This window comes from Colletes gigas, unplaced genomic scaffold (genome assembly GCF_013123115.1).
Source record: "Colletes gigas isolate AHSC1104 unplaced genomic scaffold, ASM1312311v1 Colletes_gigas_Sc00010, whole genome shotgun sequence".
Classification (NCBI taxonomy): domain Eukaryota; kingdom Metazoa; phylum Arthropoda; class Insecta; order Hymenoptera; family Colletidae; genus Colletes; species Colletes gigas.
Window position 1 is genome coordinate 6,030,390 of NW_025106639.1, and position 22,896 is coordinate 6,053,285.

The 22,896-nt window shown below is 30.9% G+C and overlaps 5 protein-coding genes across 10 annotated transcripts; 2 read left to right on the forward strand and 3 right to left on the reverse strand.

Annotated features, from left to right (window-relative positions):
- Window positions 1-2: 2 nt before the first annotated feature.
- LOC122397958 (TBC1 domain family member 22B) lies at window positions 3-2,955 on the reverse strand. 2 transcript variants are annotated; one of them, XM_043397486.1, is made up of 9 exons: window positions 2,704-2,955; window positions 2,089-2,262; window positions 1,593-2,001; window positions 1,445-1,532; window positions 1,236-1,366; window positions 887-1,141; window positions 547-796; window positions 238-461; window positions 3-158 (listed from the first exon to the last, which is right to left on the reverse strand). In XM_043397486.1, the coding sequence occupies exons 2-9, from the start codon at window positions 2,169-2,171 to the stop codon at window positions 18-20; spliced, it is 1,581 nt and encodes a 526-aa protein (XP_043253421.1). In that variant the 5' UTR covers window positions 2,172-2,262; window positions 2,704-2,955; the 3' UTR covers window positions 3-17. The 2 variants fall into 2 exon arrangements, with proteins under 2 accessions (XP_043253421.1, XP_043253420.1); XM_043397485.1 differs by having other exon boundaries at window positions 1,445-2,001.
- A 2,510-nt stretch (window positions 2,956-5,465) lies between these two features.
- On the forward strand, window positions 5,466-7,424 carry LOC122397961. 3 transcript variants are annotated; one of them, XM_043397487.1, is made up of 4 exons: window positions 5,466-5,678; window positions 5,745-5,818; window positions 5,889-6,039; window positions 6,115-7,424. In XM_043397487.1, the coding sequence occupies exon 4, from the start codon at window positions 6,300-6,302 to the stop codon at window positions 7,422-7,424; it is 1,125 nt and encodes a 374-aa protein (XP_043253422.1). In that variant the 5' UTR covers window positions 5,466-5,678; window positions 5,745-5,818; window positions 5,889-6,039; window positions 6,115-6,299. The 3 variants fall into 3 exon arrangements, with proteins under 3 accessions (XP_043253422.1, XP_043253424.1, XP_043253423.1); XM_043397489.1 differs by having other exon boundaries at window positions 5,466-5,660; XM_043397488.1 differs by having other exon boundaries at window positions 5,466-5,652.
- A 360-nt stretch (window positions 7,425-7,784) lies between these two features.
- Window positions 7,785-13,418, reverse strand: LOC122397734 (oxysterol-binding protein-related protein 9). The gene is made up of 13 exons (XM_043397093.1): window positions 13,198-13,418; window positions 12,459-12,674; window positions 12,151-12,381; window positions 11,965-12,040; window positions 11,808-11,897; window positions 11,587-11,707; window positions 11,382-11,494; window positions 10,370-10,399; window positions 10,127-10,289; window positions 9,789-10,054; window positions 9,331-9,725; window positions 8,992-9,219; window positions 7,785-8,910 (listed from the first exon to the last, which is right to left on the reverse strand). The coding sequence occupies exons 1-13, from the start codon at window positions 13,303-13,305 to the stop codon at window positions 8,818-8,820; spliced, it is 2,130 nt and encodes a 709-aa protein (XP_043253028.1). The 5' UTR covers window positions 13,306-13,418; the 3' UTR covers window positions 7,785-8,817.
- Window positions 13,419-13,627: 209 nt separating this feature from the next.
- Window positions 13,628-16,967, forward strand: LOC122397735 (protein sarah). 3 transcript variants are annotated; one of them, XM_043397097.1, is made up of 6 exons: window positions 13,628-13,682; window positions 14,671-14,940; window positions 15,009-15,198; window positions 15,265-15,417; window positions 15,487-15,810; window positions 15,905-16,967. In XM_043397097.1, the coding sequence occupies exons 2-5, from the start codon at window positions 14,683-14,685 to the stop codon at window positions 15,612-15,614; spliced, it is 729 nt and encodes a 242-aa protein (XP_043253032.1). In that variant the 5' UTR covers window positions 13,628-13,682; window positions 14,671-14,682; the 3' UTR covers window positions 15,615-15,810; window positions 15,905-16,967. The 3 variants fall into 3 exon arrangements, with proteins under 3 accessions (XP_043253032.1, XP_043253031.1, XP_043253029.1); XM_043397096.1 differs by having other exon boundaries at window positions 13,636-13,832; XM_043397094.1 differs by lacking the exon at window positions 13,628-13,682 and adding an exon at window positions 13,901-14,287.
- A 1,500-nt stretch (window positions 16,968-18,467) lies between these two features.
- LOC122397736 (cullin-5) lies at window positions 18,468-22,385 on the reverse strand. Its single transcript, XM_043397098.1, has 11 exons — window positions 22,324-22,385; window positions 21,573-21,782; window positions 21,308-21,487; window positions 21,104-21,245; window positions 20,615-20,929; window positions 20,064-20,536; window positions 19,707-19,970; window positions 19,474-19,629; window positions 18,932-19,212; window positions 18,741-18,864; window positions 18,468-18,662 (listed from the first exon to the last, which is right to left on the reverse strand). The coding sequence occupies exons 1-11, from the start codon at window positions 22,339-22,341 to the stop codon at window positions 18,468-18,470; spliced, it is 2,358 nt and encodes a 785-aa protein (XP_043253033.1). The 5' UTR covers window positions 22,342-22,385.
- Between the last annotated feature and the right edge of the window lie 511 nt (window positions 22,386-22,896).

Sequence of the window (22,896 nt, forward strand, 5' to 3'; positions counted from 1 at the left end):
GACGCATTGTAATTTGGTCACCTGGTATCGTGTGCCTGCAGGTGATTGGGAGCATCGGCAAATGTGAATTTTAATTTATACGCTTCCGCGACCAATATACCTATTTCTGAATCTGTCCAATTTTGGGTAGGCAGGTTTTGTAGCATTAACATCAGTCCCTAAACGAAAATAACAAATTGCCTACAATCTTGTCTCCCTTGCGCGTGCGCTAGATCACAATATTTGTTTAATGCTCACTTGAAAGTCGGGTTGCAGAAGTAGATGTCGTCTCCAACGAAGAAGAAACGCGGCGCACACGTAAAGTTGAAACGAAGCAAATCGGTCGGATTCCGCTAAATAAGTATCCCACAGGCGAATCGTGCAATGAAGAGGAATTTCTCTCGTTAACAAATTATTCATCCACCGGAAGGAAAACTGTAAATAATCTACACCGTGTTTATGGAGATGCTGATGTAACGGCGCTGAAAAAAAAAACAAGTTATACAAATGTAACTGTACCGGAAGACAAAAAAATAACAGCAGAATTTTTAACAATTAGGTGCATACCATCGATTCTTTGTATAAGTTCCTTCAACTGATTTACTTTGTGCTGAATGCCTAATTGAGCAAAGATATAATTATCCTGAATACCGTCGAGAAACTTCGATAAGCACCAAAAGCTATCTGCTTCTATAATGTTTCTCTGCTCCTTTTGTAAAGACGCGACATCATAATTTTCTAAATCCTGCCATGCTGATATAGGGACTGCTTCTTGTAAAAACACCAAGAAGAAAGGCGTCACTAGATCATTCATTCCCTAGGAAAAAGAGTAAAGGAATAAATCAAGATAAAAATGATGCAAAAATCGTATACACAAACTCGCGTAAGATAGTGTACTTTCGCGTACTTGGACGTATCCAGAAGCAGGATGACGAATTGCCCAAATATAAAGTATCCTTTCAAAAATTAATTGCACTGTTGTCTGTTGAAACAACGAAATAAGGGGTGACATTCTGGGAATGTCAATGTGAATTTGACGATATGTGTCTTGAAATCCTTCATCCCTCTCAGTGTCATAATACTGTTTTACTAAATTCCAGTAATCAAGACGTTTACGTTCCAATACATGTTGTCTACGTTCTAAATTAGCTGGTAAATACTCCTGCATTATTAAAAACAAACAGCAGCATTAAATATACAAACAAAATTTTTACTTTAAACATAGAAATACGGTATAGTTTACCTTTCTTACTTACAGACAATAACCTCCAGGTAACAGAACGCAATCTTGCAGGTACACCTGACCATGATAGCTGCCTTAATTCATCTAAATTTAATACAGAAGCTTCCAAAAGAGATTGAAATTTATCTACTTTACTTTCGCCGTCTACAATGATTAACAAGTAAAATGTAAGAGAATATTCAGATTAATTTAACATAAAAATAATTACTCAACGATATGCACCTTGTTCTTTAGAAGGTATAAAAAATTTGGTAGGAGCATTCGTTTGTCTAAGCGGTTGCGGCCTGCCCGGGAATTGCGTAGGTCTATGCTGTGGGGAAGCACCATATTTTATATCCGTATCATCCATGGAATGTTGACTGTTATTTACTTGGCAATGCATGGACAGATTAGCATTTCGTAAATGCAGAGGTTGAACAGCTAATCTTTGGAGTGCCTCTGCTTTCTTTTCCTCGGGAATGATTTCCTGAATCCGTTGCGAAGATTTTGAATTTGCACCCGAGTCTAAACATGTTTTCCTCGATCTATGACTATTAATGACACTGAGAGCAGCAGAGTGGCTAACTCTTTTCGATATTTTCACATCGGAAACAGTACAGAATTCATCATCTCCCGAGTCCCAAGCGTCATCTACGCTCTCTTGAAAGTCTTGAAACGATGTGGATCCTCCACTGCCTCCCGATGTAATTCCACTAGCTGATACTGTATTGGTTAAATTACCAGATACAAGCATTGTAGCACCCATTTTACCAACTTTACCATCTTGTTTTGGACTCGGTCTTTTGTTATGTGTTTAACATATAAACAATTATATAATTATTTAAAGTAATTGTCATCATTTATAAAGCAACATAATGTATACACACCTGCCTGGCACTGCGTGTGTATTCTTCTTCCAAAAGGACTGATGAGTTTGATAAGTTTGACCAAGGTGATTTTGATTTTCCATAATTATTAGAAATTATGTTAAATGGCACCTGCCACTTTTTTAAGACAACAGAAGAAGCAATACAAGTTCTTCATTCCCTCATAAACAGTTACTGAAATAAAAATTGATACCATTGATACCTCTTGTGGTAGATATTAAAAATTACAAGGACCATGAACAATAAGAACAAAAATTAGTAAAATTCTATAACTATTCTACTAATTCGCGTTACATCGCGTAAGATACAGACAAACTTACATTGCTTGTCTTTTAATTCATCTTTAGCAAAAGTTAACAAACCTAAATATTTATGTAAAGATTTGCACAAAGCCTGCTTTTTTAAATAGTTCGGCCTATTAGAAATGACAGTTGAAACTAAATACACCTAGTTAATTCCGCGTAAGAAGGCATTTGAAAATAATAAGAAAACAAAGGAGATGACACTACGTGATCGAGCTCCATTGTACCGCTTATTATAAGCAGGTTATGTTACACGTCATAAATATTTGGATTAAGATTAGCGGAAAGAAAAAGTGGAAAATAATATTCTTACGTTTAGAAAATGTTTACGCAATCAAGTAATTACGTCAACATTGAATGAACTTAAGAAGCATTTGAATCGTTGCGTAGCTTGTAGAGTATGGATTACTACATGCATAAGGCAAGTGGTTGCAAGTAGAAATTACGAAGTTCGTCGAGGAAATGAATCCATTTGATGAATATACGATATAGAGATGATCTGTTAAAAATTTCCTGAATTTACAAGCAATACACTATGCTAAAACTTTGTCTGATAAAACGCTCACTGTTTTTGACGTATGACAAGCTTATACTAGTGCTGCCACCGAAGAAATGGCTAGATTAAATTTTGCATGCATGCACATATTATTTATTACTAATTTGTCTTTCTAAATTACACCTTACAAAATGTATATTACTATTGCTTTTAAGTATCGACGGTCTTCACTGAAAGCAATAGTGTCAAAATACGCGTCCTGTCCATAATAATAGAACAGTTTTGTTCTTGTGTAATTGTTGAGATACTTTAATAACGAAACGATATAAAATTGTAACGATTTTTCGTGTAAACGCTGTTTCAGTACCTATGCCCAAACAAATGTAGAAAAACTCTACTAATAAGACCGAAGGAATATTAATATACTATTAACAAACGTAATCCTCTCGAATGTTAGTGAAACGAAATTCTCGGTAGGGAAAGTAGATTTACCAGAATTCAGTACAACTTCATTTTCAGAGACTTTTCTTTATTAATTATTTTGTTTCAAGTCGCGTGTCTTCTATTATCAGCAACCAATTTGCGTGGTTTACTTTGCACAATACATACGTGATATACATAGTGGATTGATCTGTAATATGTTCATGGTTCCTTTATTTTTGTTCATCTACATTCTAACAAAATCTTGAACGTTTAATTTTAGCAGAAAATCCCTGTATAGTGCAACCTTAAATAAATAGATTTAAAGAAACGTTCATTGACATTTAATGACACAAAAATAAAGAAGAAAATATCGTCATAAATGTTCATGATCGTAAAATACAAATTAAGTAGTTTCTTGACATTCATCAAGCAGTAAAAATTGTAATTTTCTATTTCACGAAAAGTTTTCAAGCATTTGTCTCGTACATAAAATAATAACACACCTACGAAATACGGAATTTTACTTTGTGTAAGTTAACACAGTATTAGTGACCTCTATGATATGCGTAGATGCAAATGTTCGTTAAAATGAGTTGCTTCAAGCGTGTGTGTTTGCACCGACTTATCTTGCATCTTACACCTACATTAGTGCATTTTATGTTTGCGAATAATATGTGTGTATGTCGTGTCAACCTTGAATAAACGGCGGTCATTGCATGCAGTAGGAGGTATAAATCGTTCCGTTTGAAGAGAATACAACACGTCAAACGAATTCCCTCATGTTTCATACAGTGATGCCAGAAAAGCACCGTCCGGTGCACACTCACACATGCCAGATCACGCGTACGCGAGCTCGTGGAGTTTCGGAAAGACGACAAAGGCAAACTGACGCATGCCCTCTTTCTCGATTCTCCGAAGCTGCCCGAAGTAATTTCGGACCGCCTCGTGGAAGTCGAGAGAGAAAGGCTCACATTTGCCTTCTCGCTCTTAACAACTGAAATCCGACCTCCCGTCAACGGCATACGATTACAATAGTAAAACTTATCTCATTGAAATTTTTTCTAGAAGTTGAGCTCATGAATACCTAGAAAAAAGTATTAGACAACATTTCATTTTGATTTAGATTAAAAATCAAATTTATATTGTTTTAAATTCGCAGCCATTATCTCGGTGTTACCCATAATGAAGAAGTTCTTCTTCAAAGGTAACACCGATTACCAGGTCTCACCACGAGGAGGTTGCTGCGAGTGGAGACCCAAAGTGAGACCGATGGAACAAAGTTCGATCGACCTTCCTTTTTACAGACTTAGAAACTAGATTACGCAATTAAAAAGCTGCCAAGTAATTAGTTTTCTAAAACAAAGGAGGAAGCTAAATTGTGGGAGACGCGACACGACGAAACGCGACACAATACTGCGCAGTGCACTAGGAATAATTTTTTGATTTTATAGCAAAGAATGTTTATTTGATATCAACTCAATAAATTCAATTTGTATTTGTATATTTTTCGCCTATATAGGCAAATATACCATGTTCAGTTTTATTGCACAAGTTGTTCCATAACAGAGATGTAAAGTGTCTCTGAGTTGTTGAATATAAAAGTTGTTCAGTTTATTGCATAAGTTGTTCCCACAAATAAGATTTTCTTGGTGTTTAAGAAGACCGGTTTTGTCCCTTGGCCGCTGCTCGTGAAACATCTTCTTGGCCGCCATCTTCGATTTTGATCGAATGTAAATCTTCAATTAAATTCTTCATCTCGATACGGTCCGTCTTGCTTGGCGGTTGGGAGATAACTCCCCCGCGAGGGCCTCAGGGGGCTCTTATAACCATCAAGGAGCACGGACCATGACGAGTGACCGAGCGACATCTGTGCAATTTTGATAGACGAATTGTTCACGAATTGTTTTAATCTAAATCAAAATGAAACGTTGTCTAATACTTTTTTCTAGGTATTCATCAGCTCAACTTCTAGAAAAAATTTCAATGAGATAAGTTTTACTATTGTAAAAGTTATGATCGTTTGAAAATTGACAATTGTTCTGAGCATTTTGTCACTTTACGACGTTAAGGAACAACTTTTCGAATATTCTTAGAATTTCTACAATATTCACGCTCTTGTTCACGTTCTTTACCCCGATTTTCCGAAGTTGCATGAAGTGCTGGCCTGATGTTACATGTGGCTCGTGCGGTAAGATATTGTCGGCTTTCCCCACCACTCCGTTAAACGCTAAGGAAGTTCGTCGTTACTAATGTTAACGTCGATGCACGCAATTATGCCAAATCTGGTCACGGTGCACGGGATTGTGAACATAAATGGTGAAGTACCGCACGTGGTCCATTATAGTAAGAATGTAACTCCGTTGTGAATTGTAATTATTTACTCATTCGTTTGTTGTATCAAAAAATATGTAAAAGTCTAAAATAATCAATTTTAGGTTAGAGTCATAATAAACCATATGTTTCATCTTGGTGAATTTGTTTCATAATCATTGATTGCTGACTTTGACAGGTGCTAATTATTTACAATATATTTTCATTTAATTTCGTAATACCTATTTTACAAAAAAAATATTTTTTAGGAATATTTATATTAATACTGGGAAATGTATGAAACAAACTTTGATGATATGGGTTAAGAAGAGTCTGTATTAAATTTAATTTAAAGAAATAATCTTTTCATCTTATGTCGACAACATTATTATTTCGTGTAATAAATGCACAATTCTAGAGGTAAAGCTTCAAACATTTCTTTTGATTCTTATGTGTATACATTTTTTGATATCTAAATTCAAAATTTCTTTTCAGGTTTATTGTAAGATAATTTCTTTTGATCCACTTACCTCTTTGAGAGAAATATTTTTAAAAACATATGTATAATAGACTTGTCTTACAAACTTTGCCGAATTTGTAACAACATTCAGAAGAAATTAATATTTATTCCATCTAATTAAAAAGTTGCGATTAATATTTCTTATTTAGTATACTTTAATATGATAGAATCTATAACATTGGAGTTAAGACCTAGACTTCAGATATGCAATGTTTTCATTCATTTAGACAAAGAAGTAAACTCAACAAAAGTTAGAATAAAGCTTTTAGAAGAAAGTATAGAGATAACAATAGAGAATAATACGTTAAAGTTTCTAACAAAATTGATAAAATTAATACCAAATTCATTGTCTGCGTTAAATATAGTGAATGATTGGATTTGTTTCCGTGTGCAAACAGGATCAAATTCTATTTTTGGATCGTTTCAAACAGAAATACTTACTAATTCTGCGCCAAAGATTAATTCTATAAAAGATTCTTTAGAAAATTATTATTTAGAAAACACTGAATTACTTAATGCATCTGATTGCAATATATTATGTACATATTGTAAAACCATTCTTTCTAAAAAAATACTTGTCGAAAGGGTATTACCTGTACCAGATACGAACTATGATCCAAGCGAATGGTTTTGCTGTAATCACAATCGTGTTAATATTACACAAAATTTGACGCCGTTAGAATCTGACATCTTTTATGGACCACTATTCTTTGTTCTTCATACAAATTTGTTTAATGACAATTTAAAAATAGATGGAAATACTGTCATTTGTAACAGGTGCTTACAATATTTAGGAAAAGTTGATACAAATAATTCGCTTAAACTGTGGAGTTGTTCTATAGATTACAATTTATTAAGCAATTCAAAAACAAAAAATGCAACAGATCCTTTCGATGATTTTTTAATAGCTATTAAAACTTCTATGACTGGTATATTTGGCGAAGAAATAATTTTACAATCTTCTGTAGGGAAAAATAATCATTGCCTTATTCTAAAACCAATGGACTGGCACTTGAATTTAATGATAGAGCCTAAAACAATTTCAAATAATAATATTATAACCTTGCAAACAGTATCCATTGTTAAAGTATTATACAAATACGAGACAAATAAAAGTATCATCGATTCTACAAATAAAACATATTGTGAAGTAGGTTTCCTAGTGATGAAAGCAGGCTTAGAGCATTTATTATTGTCAACAAAACGATTTCCACAACTTCATAGAGCTGTCTCTGATTATTATATTGGACATATATATTTGGAAAAACTTACAGATGATACTTAATTATATCTACGATTTTGTGGAAAGAAAATTTTGACTGTTATATACATTGATGTATTATAAATACTTTCATTCATTTTTTAATATAAATAAAAACATTATCATAATCATAATTTAAACTAAATACATACATGTTAACTCAATGCATGAATAAAGTTTTATTTTATCAGAAATTTACATATCTATTAGTATATTACATTTTGTAGTCAATATTATGATTAAGTAATATTTTACAATGTATATCTATGTACCATTATTTACTTTAATGAAAATGAAGAACACAGTTTCTAAGAAACAACAAATTACAATTTTAATTTGATTAATGTAAATTTGTTAAGCATATTTTAATACTTTGTACTCGAATGAAAATTAATGTATGTACAGTTATGAAAAAAAGTACACAAAAAACTACAAGAAATATTTTTATATGTATTTACATTGTCTAAATGCTTGTTTAAATCCAATACCGGTTAAGTAAACTTTATATGAATACGCGCACACAATGTACGCAATATGTATTGTTTTCACAATTACGAATGCAACTATTCTTTTCGCAAATTACTTATTAACAAAGTTATTTCAGATACGTGTTTTTCTTATTCTAGAAATGGTTGTCAAAAAGTTTTTTAAAACAAATTTAAATAACACTTATAACTACTAAAAAATAAACGTATAGTTTTGGAAATTGTTTGCATCAAAGTGATTTTTCAGTAAGAAAGTAATTGGATTCTACTATAGTATTGTGTTTTTAGCTAATGACATTCTAAGGACGTTTACTATAGGAATGGAATTAAACGCAATAATTAATTCACGAAAGTGTTTTGTTCTTCGATTGAATTTTTGTACCCAGTAAGATATGCTTTTATATCCGTCTTATTACTATTTTTTATTCATTCCACCGTATATTATACTAAATTACATTTCATCTTTTATTAGCAAAGATCGTACTGTCAAGAATATCAGTGACATATCTATATAACAGTTTAATAATAATATATATAAGCTTTGCAGACCTATGTCTACATATAATACATGACACGATACTATAATGACTTTTCTCTTTAATATCGTGGCTATTGGTAGCTATGTGTTATAAAAAATAATTTGCCAGCTATCAAAATACTTGTATATCATTGAATGAAATCTTAACATTGTATACCATTTTAACAGTTGCTATTGTACTCGATCAGGTTTATATGAAAAGCAACATTTTACAGGAAAAAATTTGATCTTTTTAGTTTTCTTCGTTCCAATAGTAGAGTCATTATTCTTAAAATGGTGTCTTGAAAAGCATTAAAATGTATTGTATAAATTAATATTATAAGTCATGCCTTACTTAGGCCTTAAATTTCTAGTGCTGTGCAATGTCTAAGACTGCGGCAAAATAACATTTTATTTACGTTGCACTCGCTTGATCGAGAGAAGGATGTAATCTGTCTGCAAGAGGTTTTACATATACCCATCCACCGTCTTTAGTTTCTTTAAACAACTGTTGAAAAAAAACAAGATTTTATATCATTATACAAAACATGAGAAAAAAATAAAATATAAAGTTTTTATAAACGCGTACCTTCGTTTGCCAATTAATACTATTTTCTTTTCTAAGACGCGCTTCGTCTCGTTGTTTTTGTTCAATTGTACATTTAGCTGCTGTAGCTTTTTCCATATCATTAATCCTTAATCCAACGGTTACATCCCGCCAAACTTTTCGCGATTCATGTTCTTCTTGTTCACATACTGGTTTTACTAATTTTCTTTGAGTTTGAAGTTCTTTTACATCCGCAAATGTTTCAATTCTCTAAAAAAAATTAACATTTATGATATTAAATAATTACAATTTTTATATGACACCTAAAATCGGCGATATACAAAGCAGTATACTAATTATGGCAATAATTTTTATACTTACTCCATCAGCCCATTTTGCTTCCATAGCACCGCTCCACTCTCCGGTTATAGTAAGAAATGGTTTCTTCTCTCCTGGTTGAGTAATCTGACATGTAATTCGGTTACGTTTACCACCGTAAAACGGTTTTGTTAAAAACTCTACTGTAGCATGGAAGCCAGTTTGTGTACAATGTATAACTGCAGTTCCTCCTAATTCTATCCATGGTACAGTAAGAATAGATCTACCATAACCATTAGGAAAAGTTAGAACGTATTCTTCTCCATGTTGTAATACATTTACCCAACCTTTCCCTACATTATGCACTCCTATACTTAATCCAAGAAATTTACTCTTTGTCCATACATGTGCTCCAAAACTAATTTTTTTTGCATAATGTTCAGCATAAAACGCACTTACTAGAATATAAATGATATTAAAAATTTCTTTAGAACGTAATCATTAACAGATTAGAAACTTACTTGGAGGGTGATGAGATACTTGTTCTGCGATAAACGAAAGTTGATTTTCTTTACACCAAGGTACGGGTCCTTCGACAACTACTTTTGAATCAATTGAACTATCTACACTATCAGTGGGAATATCCCAATGACATCTAAAAATTTCACCTAATATTGGATTATATGGTTTTTTAGCTACCCCTGATTTGCGACCTGCATGGAAACTACATAAGTACCAACGAACTACTTGAACCATTCTATCTTTTGGTGTGGTCATATCTGCTATGCTAGAATGTATAAAGTATTACAATAACATATGAAGAGTTTACATCATTTTTAATAATTATTTTAGACTATACCTTACAAACTGGTCTGGATGAGTAAAGTAATCTGCATACATTTCAAGAAGCGACCTGCGCTCTAAAATAAATGTAGGTAATGCTACTTTTGTCAAATCCATACCAATCTTCACTTGAGATAGAAGATGAGTTACAACAGATCCATGAGATTCCATAGAATCCACTGAAATGCAATAATAAACAAACAACATTTCATTTTATTTCTTAATAATTTCAAAATTTATTAGTATAATTGTTACTAACTTTCTGTTTCACTCTCCTCCTCGTATAGAGCTGTAATATAATACGATTCATTGACAATAACATTACTTAGTAGCTTATCGGGTAATTAATAAAATATTATCATTTTAAACTAGTTAACTATTTCTTTCTCTAGAAACTTGAATCGTTAAAACAAAATGTCACATATGTACCTACTTATTTATTTACAAGTATAAAGAAAACACGGATAAGTTATCAAGGATTCTATTAAACTTAGGATATTTTTATTTGTTAAGTATATTTCACCATGATTAAAAGACTTACTCTTTGAATCTGCACCCAGCATATTGTCTTTTTGTAAAATACCAGCTAATATCCATTCCTAAATACTTTCACTGCGCGAAATTGACTATACGCGACATAAAAGTTGTTTCCCAAGAAATGAAATACACAGAAAGGAAGAAAACATCAGAAATTGATAAAATGTCATTTTCTCTAATTTTGCCATACTATCAAACATTTAGGCTTGACTTTAACTAAAAATTTGGCGACTATTTTGCGACAACGTTACGTTAACGCGATAATTCACGTGTTGTGTAAGATGCTCACTAAAATCAATAAGTGAAGTTGCGGATAAGGTCGTCTGGTGCAAATCTGCATTATCGATACTAACAAGTGAATTTTGTTACATATTCACCTTCATTTGTTACAAATTTATGAATTGTTTTGTTAAAATTCTACTGACTTTCGCAACGATTTATTTGATATTATGAATTTCGTGATGCAGGTACATTTTAATATAAATATCCACTAATAATAATAACAATCATATTATAATTATGCGTCGTAAAATTTTAATCCACATTAATATGTTTCAATCTACTTTGATATATTTAAACATTTGCATACCCATTTTTTATTTTAACACTGTACAACTTTTCGTATATATTCTTTGTTTGATGTCATACTATTAAAAAATACCGCATACAAATATACAGTAAATAAAACATAATTCAGAAAATATTGTATATTCATTAGAAAATTTTAAACTTACCATCGTAATCAACTGATCCATCACCTTTTGTAGGTGGTAATGGAGGTTGCTTTCGATTTTCGATCGAACTGGCATCAACATGTGCCTGCGACCATTCGCCATCTCGTCGTCTACTAAAAGGTTTAATTATTATTATTATTATAAAATATCTTAAATATTTTATTCAGCCTCATGCTGAAGTTTTATTAAACTAATAAATACTTACACGGTGATATGATTTTGTATTGCAGGAGGCGATATCTCGTCTGCTGCATCATAGTAGTCCTCATCTTCGTCCGAAGACGAGTAAGAAAATTGCGGTACTGGAAGATCTCTATCTACAACAGCTTTAAAAATAAAATACATCGAAAATGTATATTTTAATAATATTTATCTACTGAAGTTTAATTTATACTTTAATACGCGTGAATGTGAAAAACATATTACCATTTGACAATGCAGGTATTCTTGGTTCTACATGCTCAGAACCTATTTCGATTCCAGTTTGTACCGATGCCTCTTCTTCGCTAGCAGCAACTGAAATTCACTGTATTAAACATTTCTGATTACAGATGCATTTTATTTACAACTTCCAAGTTATTACCATGAGATAAGGAAGACGAAACATGTATTGAGTCAGTGGGTCCCCTATATATACCATTTACAGGTATCGCTGTATTCTAAAAGTATTGTATTAGTTAAGCATGCTGTAAGTTATTCAGTTAAATGTGTTAAATTTAATTATAAAAATCAACGAAAAGAATGTCTTATTACTACATTAAATTTTCACCTTTGCAATTTGCAATTGAACAATTGTATGCTTAACACAATTAAGCATTGCATTGGCTTGTGTTAAAACCGCAGCATACTTTTGCTGCTTCTCTTCATCTTCTTCAGCAGTGGTTCTCTGTTTTGTTTCAATTAATTTTATTTGTTCAATTAATAATTGAAGATAAGCATCGGCTTCGGCTACTTTGCGATCAAAATCTTGCTTAGGTGGTGATTTTTTAGGATCCCATCTCTAAAATAACATTAAGTATCAGAAAAGAAAAACTTCTTTATGTTACACATAGTACATAAATAAGATATAAATCGTACAGCATGCGAATGACGTAATATAGTATCTTCCAATGCACGAATCCAACGTTCTCGTTCCTCTGCATTTCGTGTTTGAAAATGAAATGTTTTAGGATCATCTTTATACGATGAGGTGGTAATTGTAAATGTGCTGTCATCTTCATCATCTATACCGATAATAGCACCTCTTAAACGGACGCATCCTCTACGTGCTCCTCTCATCATTTTTTCCTTACTCTGAAATATATTTACAACAATGTTCAATTTTGTTTAACAACATCAATTCATGATATTATTTATTTAAAATAAATTTTGTCTTTATAGTGTTTTGTAAATATGAAAAGTAATTTTATATATTATTAAATCAATAAGTAATTGTAAAATTCGAACCAATAGCTATTAAAATATACATTTTATAGTATGAAAATATTTATACTGATACTAGATTCTTCTATCAAACATAGTTTATCTTTATCGCGTAAGTCTGATAAGTAATTCCTTTGTACGAAATTTGATGACTTGAAATTCAGAAATCAGCTGATTATGACAGATACACAAACTGAACTTTCAGAAATAAAAATAAATGCTAAAGTATTCAATTGACGAACAATCAATCAATCGTATAGAAATGGGATTTAGCGGATAGGAATTTTTATTTGGATATTAGTTGGATTTTTTAATAGAGAAATAGGGTGTAACCTGTTTATGATACAACGAGTAAACATCAAGCACAACGATCAGAGTATTAAAAAAATCTCACCGTGTAATATGACAAAAGCCCGGCATTATCATCTAAAACGAACCATCGATATTGCCATCCGTTAACGACATTTGTCCATTTGCTAAGTGAACCTTCCATCGTCGACATTGTTATTTGTTGTTCACTGTTCGAACGTACAAATATACATGCATATGTATAATGTGCATGTGCAATACGTGTTTCTGATCGAAAGTATAGATAGGTAACTCTGTAAGAAGATTAACATAAGACGAATTTTCAAACAGTACATCCCAGGGTATACCACACTTAAATCCCATCAATTTATCGATGGTACGTAATCCAAATTTGAATTTATCATCGTAGATCTTTGGTAAAAATGATATTGCTCGAAAGAATCGTTTGAACGGCCTGCTATCCTTCTAGTTACTTCTGGCAGTTTACTATTATGAAAGATTCCGTTACGAAAATAATATAATAGTTAAATACAGTGTAGAATATTGAGAGTTGCGTGGGAATGGTTAAGAGTACGTTAATGCAATGATTAATTTTTTATGTAGATTGAACCTAATCCGTATAATCTCTAATAAGTAGATAAAATATTTTCGATTCGGATAAACAATCGAGAAAGAAAAAAAACCATCACAGATCCGATTTAGTCGCTCGAAAACGTTCAGGCGAGTATTATCTGTGCCCAGTCAGCTGATTAATTGTTTTTTCACTAAAAGCTGACGCATGGCAAGTATGTATGTAGCATGCACATCGAATGATTGTGTATCAATGAGAGAAAGAACCGTGGCAAATAAATTCGGAGGATCTGTAAATGTGTTTGATACGTGTTTTGTAAATATGCATGGCGTCCTATAATTCCTCGCATACATATGTGTATATGTGTATATACATATGCATTCAAAGAGTTATTTTTCATCAAGTTTCTTTGCATAACTTACAAAAGAAGTATGACATTCTAAACTAAAGAAAATACAGTGGTGAAATAAATTTTGTTAAAAACTAAACAGGATACTATGTTATTCTAACTAACATTGTGCATATGTGATTTAAAATATCATTTAATTTAATGGCATACAAGTTTGAATAGTGAACTAGCAAATTCTGATTGAAAAATACAAAAGTAATTACACAGTAAATCGTAATTGTTTTATTGTATTGACGTAACGCATAAGGCCGTGTTTATAATGGAGTAATATAATTAAAAAGGCATCAAGACGGATGAAAACAATTTTTACGAAATAATTTCAGTTACACAGTTTTATTTGCATGATATAATATGGCATGTGATAAAAGCACAAAATGTATTTTAAACAGTTTCTTATATGGGTTTCTTGTCACAGATTCTTGTTGCATATCTCTCTTCTTATTGTAAATTCAAAAATATTTAAAGTTATTCAATTTGTTTTATCATTTGTTATTTCATTATAAATATGATCTAAGTAATTTTACAATACAATAAATCTATGTATTAAAATGTACTTTAATGTGTCTGTAATTCAACAGAAAAAAGTAAACATGGAGGAGAAGCATGGTTCAGGTGTGTTGGAAGATGAGGAACTAGAGGAATCTGAAAATATAATAATAAATGAAGTTGACGGTTTACCAAATTTGCATCCTAATTATCAACAACTAGAACTAGAATTTGATGTAGGAAAAAGTCATAGTGATTCAAATATGAGATCTATAGAAGATTTGGTACACGATGAAGATTTACCAATGTCTGTTATTGTAACCAATGTAGATCCCCGAGTTTTTAAATGTGACGAGTTAAAGGTAATACATGTAACAAAGTACATCGCAACGTGTATATATTTGCTTAAAAACTTTTCTTTACCTTGTAGCATGAAATAGAAGATCTTTTTAAGCAGTTTGGGGAAGATGCTACATTTCAATATTTTAGATCATTTAGAAGAATGAGAGTAAACTATAGTTCACCAAATGCAGCTGCAAATGCAAGGATACAGCTACACCAAACTCACTTTGGTGAGACCGATATCAATTGTTATTTCGCACAACCTGTTACGCCAATAGGTTTGTAAAAATATATTTTATATTAGTTGTATTATATATTAATGATAAATATGATGTACTTTACAGACATGGAAGACCAACACCTCCAACCGCCAGCACTTACTAAACAGTTCCTAATTTCACCACCTGCTTCGCCACCTATCGGCTGGGAACCTAGAGAAGAAAGCGAACCTTTAGTTAATCATGATTTATTAGCAGCTATAGCAAACTTATCCGCAGGTTCTAATGTTTAAATAATTTATTTCATTGTTCTTGTAGAAACAATCAATAACACAATTAATCTTTCAGGAGGTAGCCATGAATTACATCCTGGAGGTTCAGGACAGCCAGGCATAGTTGTTCATGTTTGTGAAACGGCGAATCCTATGAAAACTGTCCCGCGTATTCAACATACACGTTGTCCAGAACATTCGTAAGCAGCTCCGCTAGTAATGTTGTCCATTCTATGACAATGACTTATATATCCATCCAAGAAGCAATTAGACGCATTACAGACAATGATGGCATTCAACACTTAAAAGTTTTAATTGCTATATTGCAAAATTGATATTTCTTGTGGCAATAGTGTCATAGGAAATGATTTGTAAATGTTTTTTGCTCAGGCCAATACATGTGAGTATTTTACAAAAATTATATTATATTATATTGTAAGTAGAAGATAAAATTTACTCTAACGCTTTGTCAAAAAAATTGTCTCCATTTTCAGATAAATATTATTTTTTGCTAATATTGCAAACAAAAATATATCATTAAAAACGTGATATAATGAAATAGCTTAAAAATCATCGAATAATTACTAACGTACAAATAAACCATTAGTAAGAAATAGTACACACATTATTTCCAAATAACTTTACGATCGTTCTTAAACTTCTTTTTCTTCGAAAATATAAATTAAGGTACTAGAAGCTTATTTGCCATCGTAAAATTTAATAAAATTAACGTTAATATGTCAAGAGTAAAAAGTATTAAAATTAGCGATATCGAAGTTGTACCTTGAATTATCGATGTTGTACTTTCACAAAAGGTACATCAAATTTAAGTCTTTAGAAAATGTCAATTTACTTATTTCGAAATTTTTAAACAAATTAGTTTAAAGGGGTATAAAATGGACGTGTGTGCAATGAGTTTAATGAGGGCAATTATAGACATTGATGTATATTTAATGTACATACATGTGATTGTGAGTGTATATCATGTGAACGCATGAAAATTGGTGTTACCAATGCTCTTCTTTATTAGTTTTTAATTAATCTATAATAAAATTGAAGCGATAAATAGTTTTTCCTCCAAAGAATGTTAAAAATTTTGAACTATGAATAATAGATAAATGAATAACAAATAGCGTTACGTCATTTGGAAAACAACTCAATGCAATGAAAAATATACATATTACTTGCGATATGTCGGCGTTACAGTTTCATTACAATAGTAATGCATATGTATATGTATATGTATATGTAAATGTAAATGTATATAATGTTCCCCTCATATAAAATATATTTCATGTTGGTGTAAGATTTAATCTAATATGAAGCTGTTGAAAATTTATAACTATGTTATAGCGAATTACTTTTGTGTGAATAAATACGTTACCAGAAATTTGTCTTTTGAAAAGTGAATCTTATGCACACACGACAAGAAAACTTCAGTTCGTTTTGTTACATGATTTGGTTTGAATTATTCTGCATTGAATAAATAGTTTAAGAAATAGTGTTTCATTTTTATCTCGAAAGATTTGTTTATTTTAATAAGTAACTTTTCAGGAAGAACATAAGCAGCAATAAGATATTTCAGAAAAATATAAAAGATTTTGTTTTTTTAATTCAGAGATTGTTTACTTTTACACTTGTCATTAGCTTATTGAAATAATATAAAAGCTTTATACACATAGACATTATTAGTAGTGTTAAGTCATCATTTCATGGTTCATGACGCGATCGTGTAAAATTCAGCACAAGGATTATACATTACATTATTATTCTAATAAAATGAATCCGTATTTCTTTAATGTCACATTTACATGTGCTGGTATAGGCCATTTATTGTATGTTTTCTCCAAATGTACTTTCGTTTAATTTAAGTTTTTGCAGACGAAAGTACACATTTATGTTGGACTTAAAAATGACACAATATAAAATAGAATGGAAATAATGTTGTGTAAAGAAATTTCTGTAATTGGTATTACTGTTACAAATGAGATAAATCGACGAAAATTAACTACGCTTGAAAAATATGTACACATACAGTAAATAAATACGCTGACGCGTTTACATCATTTATGTTTCGATATATTATGTTGCGTAATGTACGTGTAGTAGGTGAACAAGTATAGCGAGGTTCTTGAATGGTCTGTTAAGCAATACCCTTGCTGGCTACATGCTGCCAAATTTTTGTTTTTTTCTCTGTTAAGAAGCTTTATTTTCTCATACTTTCAAGAAAAAGGTTTTCATTAAAAAATAACATGATAATACCTTCTTGGAGCATAAAAATCTTTAAAGTGCCTAGCGTTTAAAACGAATCAGTTCAAACCTGTCCTTGAACTATTGGCATCCTACACTCAATGGCACTATTATCTTCACTGCAAAATTTTTGACATCGCTAAATTTATATCACCTACTATACATACTATGTACATGCATATACGTATATGAACATTCTCGCCCAAGATTAAAAATGTCTCTGACAATTTTACTTAAAATCATGTGGAATCTTCTTTAAGAGTTTGTAAGTATTTTGGGCATCTCTTATTTCTAGCAGTAGAGTAAAATTATTGAATTCAAAAATCATGAAACTATTTGCTACTAATGGAATTCAATGTCGAAGGTAATTCAATTATTTTTAAAGTATAAATTATCGATGTCCGATCATACGAAATTAAAGATTCTTAGAAAAGCATATTTTTACACAAGCATCGTAAACTAGACTAGTGTTTTTTTTTTTTTAAATTGATAGTAAATTCTATCATTTGGTACGTCGTTCAAAATTCTGAAACTATAACATTTTTTACTTAACGATGTACATAGTTGTAATCAAACACGATATCTTATTTAATTATAATTTAAGAACGATATGACTTTGTATGTCAGTAGTAATTTTTCACTTCAGAGATGTGTCTTTGTGAATGTATCACAAAAACATTAAATATCTTTCAATTACATTGTGAATCTTTTGAGCATATACTTTCATACACAAAAACTGAATTTTTATAAAAATATAATATTAATCATAAGAATTTGAACAATCTTGTACGTATGTATAATCCCAATTTATGCTATGTATACAAAAGTGTTAATATCGTCGTCGTGTCTACGAATATATTTATTTTCAATGAGCCATTCAATTTGTTCTTTCACCATTTTTTTACTTGGTAAAAACATGTTCTTCAGTATATCGACTAATTCGGTTTGCAACTGAGCATTAGTAGTCTTCATACGCATCTTTAGAATCGTAATGATGGCTTCCTGTTAAAAAAAAAATAATATTTTATCTGCGAGTCTTGTTTAATAAGAAATACATTATTTATTTGGAATTAAACATACCTGAACCCTGAATATTCTAAGTTGTACAATGGATTGGTTATCTTCTTCTTTACTTCGTTCAGTTGATAATTGAAGTCTTCCTATCAAATTAATTTTACCGCGTTTTTGTAATTTCCCATTTTTTCTGCAAATCAAAGACAAAGATAAATGATATATTTTTCAATACCAAATTTATCAAATATAATACTAACACAATGGCAAATTCTTGGTTCACCCAGAACCTTGTATCATTTGCAAAATCTTTGGGATTGTGTGCATGTGGTTCCACAAATAGAAGCTGACGCTTGAGTTTTGGGAAAGCACATAAGGACCATAATGTTCGTCTCAGCTCGGGATCAGGCAGTTCTGTAGCCAATCGTAAATTTTCGTAAGATATTTTTTCAAACGGTCGCTGATTCCAAGCAAATAAAACTGCCATTTGAAAAGTTGTTACATCCACATCAAAACGTCCCACTTGGTTGGAAAAAGTAATCTGGAACACCATCCAAATTGGTTGCAAGGTGAAGCTGAAAATTAGAACCGAGATATTGAATTTTTTGAAAAGTTCTATTCTATACCCTTGTTTACTGCATCAGAAAAATTTATCTTGTTCTGTTTTGATAAATATGTTCAATTAAAATTACATCGATATTTCTATTACTCTTTAAAAAAACCTCTTTTAATCCACAAAAGTTCTTCATAAACGTAAAAACATCTGTCCTAATATTTTCTGACAAGGCATTTTCGTTCTTACCGTGCCATTGGACATGTGATGATACCACAGTAATTTTCTTCCGCTATGTTTTTTCTTATAAAATTCCTCTATTTCAGGAATATAATCTTCTAACTGTAACGGTAAACTTACAGTGACACGTTCACTGCCTCTGGCCCATGCACCTGCATTTAATATCTACAGAAGATTGTATTTGCTCAATTATGTATTTCATAATGCATATACCATAATATTCTGTCCATTTCAACTAGTACCTTAATATTTATACTGTCTGCAGTAGCAGCTCTACATTGTTCTTTGAATTGTTGATTAAGATCTTGCGATACTTTAATATCTTGAAACATTCGAGCTAATTTATTAAAATAATCAGCAGGCATTCCAACTTCACGAAGCCATTCTACCATATTCTCTTCTTTTTCAGAATCTGCAGATGTGTCTAATATTAAGCGCCGTGTTAAATGAGCTTTATGGTAGCGCATAAATACGTCTTTATTCTGAACATATTTTAACACTAACAACTAAAAAGAAACCAATAAAAGATGAATACATATGAAATAACGGTAGATGTTCCAAATCAATGAAATATACATAATTAAAAAATAAATACGTACTACATCTCTCAATTTGCTTTCAATTTCATCAGATGTTAATTTTTTACTTAATGGTGTTTTCCTAAGTAGCATATCACAGTAGTTAGCAAGAAGTTCTGGACACTTTGATTCTGGCTGCCCATTATTATTGTTATTAGGTTTATTATTTAAAATCGTTGTACCAATACCAGAACTTTGACGGGCTGGTAATTCTAGCCTGAATACTGTTGCATCATTTACAACGAGTTTGTAAGCTTTATCTCGAGCAGTTAAGAAGCGAGGATCATCGTCAAATGCTTCTTGGACAAGGGTTGAAAATCGACGAAAAAGGTCTAATAATCTTTCAACATATTTTTCAGAATCCTGAGTTATAACATCTACAGCTGCCATCATATCAGCCAAACCTGCGCTCGCTATATGTTCTTCTAAATTTCTTAACATTGGACCAACACCTTCGGGTACTCTATCCATTAGCTTCAGCATCAGCCTAAGTTCTGTAATTATAATATATCAAATATATTACTGTGGGAATATAATTAAAATACAATTACAGTAAATTAAAATATACTCACGATCTGTTTGATGATGTTGAATCATTCTTGGGCATTCTGCTAATATAGCTGGCTTAAAAGTTGCTACTAACACACGTACACAACAATCGGTTAAAAGCTGTACACTCGCACTGTTTGGTTCTAAATATTTTTGTGCACGAAGTTCCTCTTCTCTTAACTTTGCTTCCGCGTAACGCATATAATTCTCTACACCATGTAATGACAATTGATCCGGTGCTTTAACCCAATAAAACGCTTCTGTTGCTTCTATGTATGCAGCTTCAAAATTTTCTCTATAGATTTGAAGCTGATCCGTTGTATTTGAACATAAATTTACTGCAAATTGTAATACAATTCTGAATATATAATAAGATTTACAGTGATGCCTCATATATTAATAGTAGTATAATATATCTCACGTTTAGAATATTTAGAATATAGAATAGAATATACTTTTCATACTTAATGTACTTTAGAATATATTTTATACATTACTAAAGAATTCATTACCATAAGATTCCCTAACGCCAATAACAAGCTGTGAATCGAATGCTTCCCCATTTCGTTCTGCACGAATAAGTCGCATAGCTGAATCCTGAAGTTTTTGTTTTATTTCTCCAAATATACTTTGATTCCAGCTATCCAACATCAACTATAATAAATAGAAATTATTATTAACTTATATATCGAAACATGTACAAATATAAATTTTACCTTTCTGACAATGTCATCTGGTTGATTTCTTTTCTGAGCACTAGAAGTTGTTTTCCCAGCAAGATATGATTCCAATTGTCTAAAAGGTGTTGGTAAATAAATACACTGAGTAAAAAATTTTCTCCATTCTGCTATATAAGCTTTTAACAAAGCTTGTTCTTCTTGATGCGCTAAAACCCTCTATAAAATGTATAAAACAATAATTTCTTTTTTTCTATATTAAAAAATATATATACGTTGTATATCCTAAAATTATATTATGTACCTGCTGAGCTTGTTTTATAAAATCCATTATGTCTTCTTTGAGTGCATCCCTTAACTTGGACGGGCCTTTTTCATCCCATACACATACCAAATGAACAGAATAAAATAAATCTTGCCATTCTGCTTGAGTTACAGGTTCTTGTTTCAGTAGTTTTAAAATAATTGGACGCATACATGGCCATTTGTCTTCGAATGTAAATTGACTCTTATCCTAAACATGCAGTTTTGTCAAAGAAAATAAATTAAACGTTAAATATATTTATTGCATAAATAAATGTAGTATCTCTGATGAATTTTAAAATGTTCACTATAATATTTGTTATTACATTATCATTGTACGCTTATAATAGAAATACATAGATCATAAAAAAATAATGCTTTTAGGTAAGGTATTATTGACTAGCAGTCTGTAATTTAATTTAGAAAGAAAAACATATATTAGGAAGAATTCATATCTAATTGTTAAAGAAGATAACGATTTATATTAATCGTTCACGAATTGTAATAACAATAACATCATGTAAATAGTTTTAAGTATGTTTAATAAAAAATTGTATATTTATTTCTAATGATAAATTTTAAAACGTTCTTTGACAATTCAAACATTGCATAGGTTATCAAAATTTGCATATTACCATTGAGCATAGAAGAATGCAACAGAATGCATTAAAAATTATAAAGATTATTTTAGCACCTGTGTATTGCTATCAATCGAGTTTAATTAGAAATTTCGTTATTTAATGACAACTAACCTTTAACATCGTCGCCATCACAAATTTTTGACATGTCCTATACCACAATGCAACTACGCCAATGAGTGTATGCATTCATACATGCTGTGAACCGATTAGTCGTAAAGTTTATACGAAATTCTAACGTTTTCGATTAACATTTTCATAGTTTTCTTACTATTAAAATGTATTTATTTTCGTTAAACATTTACACTTTATAAATATATATATTCATGTTTTAAGAATAGTATTTATACGATAAACTTTTACTCTCTTTGTTTGAAATTACAATTTTCAACATATACCATTGAGATAGTGATTTAAAATTAATAATAAAGAATCGTTTTAGCACTATTAATAGTATTTTATTTAACAATGAGATTTTTATATTTTTCGTATTAACAATTCATTTCCCGATTCTATAGTATTTTATATGTATAGTATAATTTATTAAACCGAACTATTTTGCATAAAAGTATTGAAACATTATAATAAGTCTGACTGTTTGTTTTTAAAAATATCAACTTTTTTATTACGAAAAGACAAGGCAGCAAAAGGGAAAAAATACTAAGTATAGTTGTTCGCATTGTATTA

Bases quoted from the DNA above. Each gene is read 5' to 3' on its own strand.
- LOC122397735 (XM_043397097.1), top strand. From the start codon at position 14,683: ATGGAGGAGAAGCATGGTTCAGGTGTGTTGGAAGATGAGGAACTAGAG. The intron at 14,941-15,008 runs GTAATACATGTA...TTTACCTTGTAG, and splicing joins TTAAATGTGACGAGTTAAAG to CATGAAATAGAAGATCTTTT. The intron at 15,199-15,264 runs GTTTGTAAAAAT...TGTACTTTACAG, and splicing joins ACAACCTGTTACGCCAATAG to ACATGGAAGACCAACACCTC.
- LOC122397736 (XM_043397098.1), bottom strand. The intron at 20,930-21,103 runs GTAATGAATTCT...TACAATTTGCAG, and splicing joins TGGCGTTAGGGAATCTTATG to TAAATTTATGTTCAAATACA. The intron at 19,213-19,473 runs GTAAGAACGAAA...ATGGTGTTCCAG, and splicing joins ATCACATGTCCAATGGCACG to ATTACTTTTTCCAACCAAGT.
- LOC122397734 (XM_043397093.1), bottom strand. From the start codon at position 13,305: ATGTCGACGATGGAAGGTTCACTTAGCAAATGGACAAATGTCGTTAAC. The intron at 12,675-13,197 runs GTGAGATTTTTT...AATATATTTCAG, and splicing joins GGCTTTTGTCATATTACACG to AGTAAGGAAAAAATGATGAG. The intron at 10,400-11,381 runs GTAAGTTTAAAA...ATTATATTACAG, and splicing joins TGGATCAGTTGATTACGATG to CTCTATACGAGGAGGAGAGT.
- LOC122397961 (XM_043397487.1), top strand. From the start codon at position 6,300: ATGATAGAATCTATAACATTGGAGTTAAGACCTAGACTTCAGATATGC.
- LOC122397958 (XM_043397485.1), bottom strand. From the start codon at position 2,171: ATGGAAAATCAAAATCACCTTGGTCAAACTTATCAAACTCATCAGTCC. The intron at 797-886 runs GTACGCGAAAGT...TCTTTTTCCTAG, and splicing joins CTGCTTCTGGATACGTCCAA to GGAATGAATGATCTAGTGAC. The intron at 462-546 runs GTATGCACCTAA...TTTTTTTTTCAG, and splicing joins ACTTATACAAAGAATCGATG to CGCCGTTACATCAGCATCTC.